Consider the following 4,452-nt stretch of genomic DNA (forward strand, 5'->3'; position numbering starts at 1 on the left):
AAGCTCGAAACCCCCGTCTGGCGTTTCGCTTCTCTGCCGAAAATCCCTTCTCCCCTGGGGAAGCTTCCCTGGCTGGCCAAGGAGGTGTTGGAGTTACCACCCCTGGAGGGGTGTGAAAGATGTGTAGGTGAGATGCTTAGGGACATGCTTTAGTGTGGGGCTAGCAGTGCTGGCGTAATGGTTGGACTCGGTGATCTTAAAGGTCTTTCCCAACCTAAAGAATTCTATGAAATGCAGCCCCTGAAGGTTGTCGGAGTACAAGCTCATGAAATTACTTCTTGCATGCTTGGACTTCGGGGCCACTCTAGAGCAGCTCTCCCCTGCGCGTGTGGTGGGAGCAATAGGGATCACACACAGCCATTGGTGGATGGATCAGGGGAGCCAGCCTCAAATTGGGGGGTATTGGGAGCGCACACCAGAGTGGCACATCGTCCTGCAAAGCTGGCTCTTGGCCAGGCTTGGCTGTTTGGTATCACAGAAGGAGCAGGCTGTGTAGGGAGGGTCGTTGTGGCCCAAGGCTGCAGTGGCCCTTCAGTGCAGAAATGTAAATGATGTATTTGCAGATGATTTTAAGGGCTAGTATGGAGGGCTGTGGGCTGGTTTTGTTTTGAGGGCAGGAGGAAGCATATTTCATTCACCTTTAGTATCATTATCTAAGTAAGAAGCAAGTGTTGCAGCTGCCTGTAAGAAGCCTGTTGCTTGGCTGGAGTCATTTGTTATTTCCTGGTCACAGTGCTCCAAAAGCACATATTTTCAAGTGCTCTAGGAATTCATGAATATGAAGAAAATCAACCCAAAGTGGGCAGTGTTTACAGGGTAATCTGATGTATAGCATGGAGGAAAATGGCATTTGCAGATGCAGTAAAGTCTCTCCTACTTCTTGTCACCAAACCTATTTTTTGCTCTAGTTGAAGATGTCATAAAATACCTCGACCCTCAGTACATTGACAGGATGGCTGTTCCAGATGCCATGAAGCTGCAGTTCATCTTGGCAGGTACAGTGTGAAAGGAGAGGAGATGGGGGAGGCTTTTTAGGACTGTAAAAGTTGTCTCTTACCTAAGCTGGATCAGTGTGGATTTCTTTCATTGTAAAGATCTGGCACACACTTTAGAGCTGTCAGAGAGATGGTTTGTACAAGGATGTGTGTCACCCTTCATGCTCCCTCCATCCATGCTGCAGTTTTACCAGTTCTGATCTTTTTAGCATTGATCAGTTTAAAACTGAATTAATAAAAGGTTGAAAAGAAAAACTGGAGCTAGAACAGTTTTCCTCACCCCACTTCCCATACTGTCTAGGCTTTGACAAAAACAGAAGACATCTGGATGTGTTTTAAACATCTTGTGGCCTCTTTTGCCCCAAGGAATTTGGTTCAGCTTTGTGTTGATATACTCTGCAAATGAAGCTTGGTCTAGATTCTCCTGCCCTAAATTGACATGAACCAAGGTCCAACGACAGGCAACACAAAAGCCTAAATAAAATCATAAACAAGCCACTTTTTATGTACCTGGATCAGCTGGAAAAGTTACCTCACCAGTATCTGTGAAGAGCCAAAGTGGTGTCCTGTATTTACTGATGTGTTTCTTGTCCCTCCCCAACCAGAGGAGCATGTCATTCCTGCCCGAGCAGCCCTTCTGGAGCAGGTGAAGAACCTCCAGCCCATCTTGGACAGTGGCAGTATTCAAGGTACGCATGTTCTTCTGCAGGTTTGAGCTGCACATGCAGCCCTCCAAGCTGTTGCCTGTCCCTTGTTCCTTGTTCTCTTGAGCCTCAGACTAGAGGAGAAGACAGTTAAGCACATAACCCAGCATGAGTAAAGTAGGTACAGATGTGGTGGTATATCTGCTCCTCCTTCGTGCTGCTCTAACATCCCACGCAAGGTGAAGCAGGTGATGGAGTAGGTTGGAAAGCAGGTTAGAGACAGCAGAGAGGGTGGAAACCAGCAGGCCATTCCTGCCTGTGAGCTCTTTTACACCTGGAACATCTCCTCCTGGCAGAGGCAGAGATGCCTTTTTAATTGCTTATCATAACGTACATCCAAGTAGTTTACTCTGACGGAGTTTTTGACCAGCCCTCTCTGTGGACATCCCCTCACTCACACCGTCCAGGAGCAGTTAGCAAATAAACTTGGGGTTTTAGGTGCAGGATAGGCAGAGGGTATTTTTACCATATAAAAGGTGTGCTTGTGATGCGTGGCACTCACATGCAGAGAGTGGAGTTCTGCTGTGATGTACTTGTGAAGAGGGAACTGGCTTTGTTTTGGGAACACATCCCACATGCAGGAAAATGGGAAAAATGGGTTTTGTGTGTCTTTTGTCTTTTCAGCGGTTCCTGACCACGCAGCCAAACTACAGCGACTCTCTCAAATCCACATACAGCAGCAGGTAGTGTGAATATTTTTGGTAGTTTTGGCTAGCAGGGAGGAGGAAACATTTGTCAGTGGCTGTACTGACACCCCTGTGTGTGCAATTGCTCGAATTCCTCATGTACAGCAGGCTTTTCCAATGCCAGGGTAGCCAGTCTTTAAAAAGTTTGAGCACTTTAGGGGGAAGTAGCCAGGATTTCTGATAATTCAGTCTTGAGTTGGAAAAGCACTTTGTCTACCATAACCCTGCTCCAGACAGGTTTGAATGACAGTAAGCAGCGGTGGATTTGACCAGCTGGTGCCCCCCTTTTACTGGGGTGCTGAGGTAAAACACTGCACTCTGGGTGTCCTCTGGAAGGCTGTTGATACTGTTGACCTTGTCACTTCACCCTTTCCTTCCCTATTGGAGTGCTCCTGGAGCTGGCAGTGAGTAGCCTGGGCAGTGCCCTCTTAAAGCATTGTGCTGGGAGTTTCTATTCTGGGGCAAGCAAAGCCTGGAGATGCAGACCAGGGGCTTTGGTGCTTCACCAGCATGGGTGTTGTGACCTTCCTCTTGACTGTTGAAACCCTTCCAGCCACAATGAGCGACCACAGCCCAGGTCTGAGCTCTGATCTCAGTGCTGGCTTTGGATGAGTTTCCCCCTGTGCTGACAGGGACTGGGAGGATAGATGTCCTTCAGCTCTTTCATTGCTTGCTCACTGTAGCTCCATTTTTGCAGGAGCAGCGTCACGAGCTCACCGACAGCGTCAAGACACTCCTTGAGGACTACAACAAAATGGTATCCTTTGAGCCTTGGACCTGACACTGCTAAGCTGCCTGACAGTTTGATCCCCAGCCCTGGGTGTAATGGCCAGCACTCTTTCTGACGTGGTGACACCTGTGTCCCTGTCACACTCCTCTCAGGAGTGCTGGGGCAGAGCTCACATGTTGGTGTCCCTCAAGTCTCCACAACCTGCCTGAGCCAGACAGCAGCTTGTGCTGGCTCTGTGGGAGCCCACTGCTGAGACGTCTCCTAATGCCACAGTGGGTAGGGAAGCCCTTTGAAGCGCAGCACTAAGCAGTGTTCAGAAGTGCCTCCTGGATGCTTGTTTGTTGTGGTGCTCTGTGGTAGCTCAGCACCTGGATAGTTTGAGTCTTGGCAGGCTTTCTACAGCCTGGTGCCCCAGCACGCCTATCCTAAAGAATCAGGATTTAGAAGGTGCCATCAGGCTCTTTAGCCCTTGGTTTCTTCCCTCCACTTTCACATCTCTTTCCTTAAGAGTGACATCCAGACCCTGCTTCTCTCCAAGCAGTTTGTCCAGTGGAATGAAATACTGACGCGTCTGGAAGCCGCCAAGGAAGCAAAACCTGTGGCAGAGTGACGGCAGAGCCGAGAACCCCGGGGACCCTGCTGGCCGTGGGCCTCTGGAGAGCCTGCAGCACAGCTTGCTCCCTGCTGCCTCGGCATCCTCCTGCTTGGTGCCAGCAGGCTGCGGGTGACATTACGGCCTCTCGGGCACCCTGCCTCTGCAGCTGAGCTGTCCGCCCCAAACTGAAGCCACACTACTCCTTAATATGCCACTGTTCGCGAATCTTGCACTTCCCTGAAATACTTTTTGTTTGTAACATATTTTAAAATCCCTTTCTGCTCTTATTGTGGATCATAGTAAAGTCCTGGAATGTGAACTGGGTTGTCTCTTCCTCCCTGGGTGCGAGGGCTCCTCCTGGCGCAGGCTGTTCCTCCCTGCATGGTTTTCCCCAGACAGTGAACTGTGGAGGTCTCCTGGCAGCCTGCAGGAGGTTGCCAGTGGTTTCATTTAGCCTGGTGCCCAGGGCAGGTAAATCCCTTTGAGTCCCACAGCATTCCTAGGGCTGCTGCACACACTTTGTGGCTCTGCTGAGAGGAGGCATCTGCTCTTGTGTGCATCCTCCCTCAGTTCATTCAAGTGGCTGCTGCAAGCCAGAGCCTGTGGTTGCCACCTTTTCCTTCAGAGAGGGGTGTGGGATGCACCTTGCCTGGGCTGGCCATGGTTTGGAGTTTCTCCCAGCACCAAGGTCCTCCTAGTTTAGAGGCCTTGGTTTCAGAAGGACCCCAAACCCTCTTTCTTG

General features: G+C 50.1%; 1 protein-coding gene across 1 annotated transcript; it reads left to right on the top strand.

The window, feature by feature from the left end:
- Positions 1-908: 908 nt before the first annotated feature.
- DCTN3 (dynactin 3 (p22)) lies at positions 909-3,725 on the top strand (the record flags this gene model as incomplete). Its single annotated transcript, XM_008943146.1, has 5 exons — positions 909-995; positions 1,601-1,684; positions 2,324-2,382; positions 3,083-3,142; positions 3,636-3,725. Coding segments are annotated over 5 exons (380 nt in total), but the record flags the coding sequence as incomplete, so codon positions are not given.
- Positions 3,726-4,452: the final 727 nt, after the last annotated feature.

The sequence above is a fragment of the Merops nubicus genome, unplaced genomic scaffold, assembly GCF_000691845.1.
Source record: "Merops nubicus isolate BGI_N331 unplaced genomic scaffold, ASM69184v1 scaffold30216, whole genome shotgun sequence".
Classification (NCBI taxonomy): domain Eukaryota; kingdom Metazoa; phylum Chordata; class Aves; order Coraciiformes; family Meropidae; genus Merops; species Merops nubicus.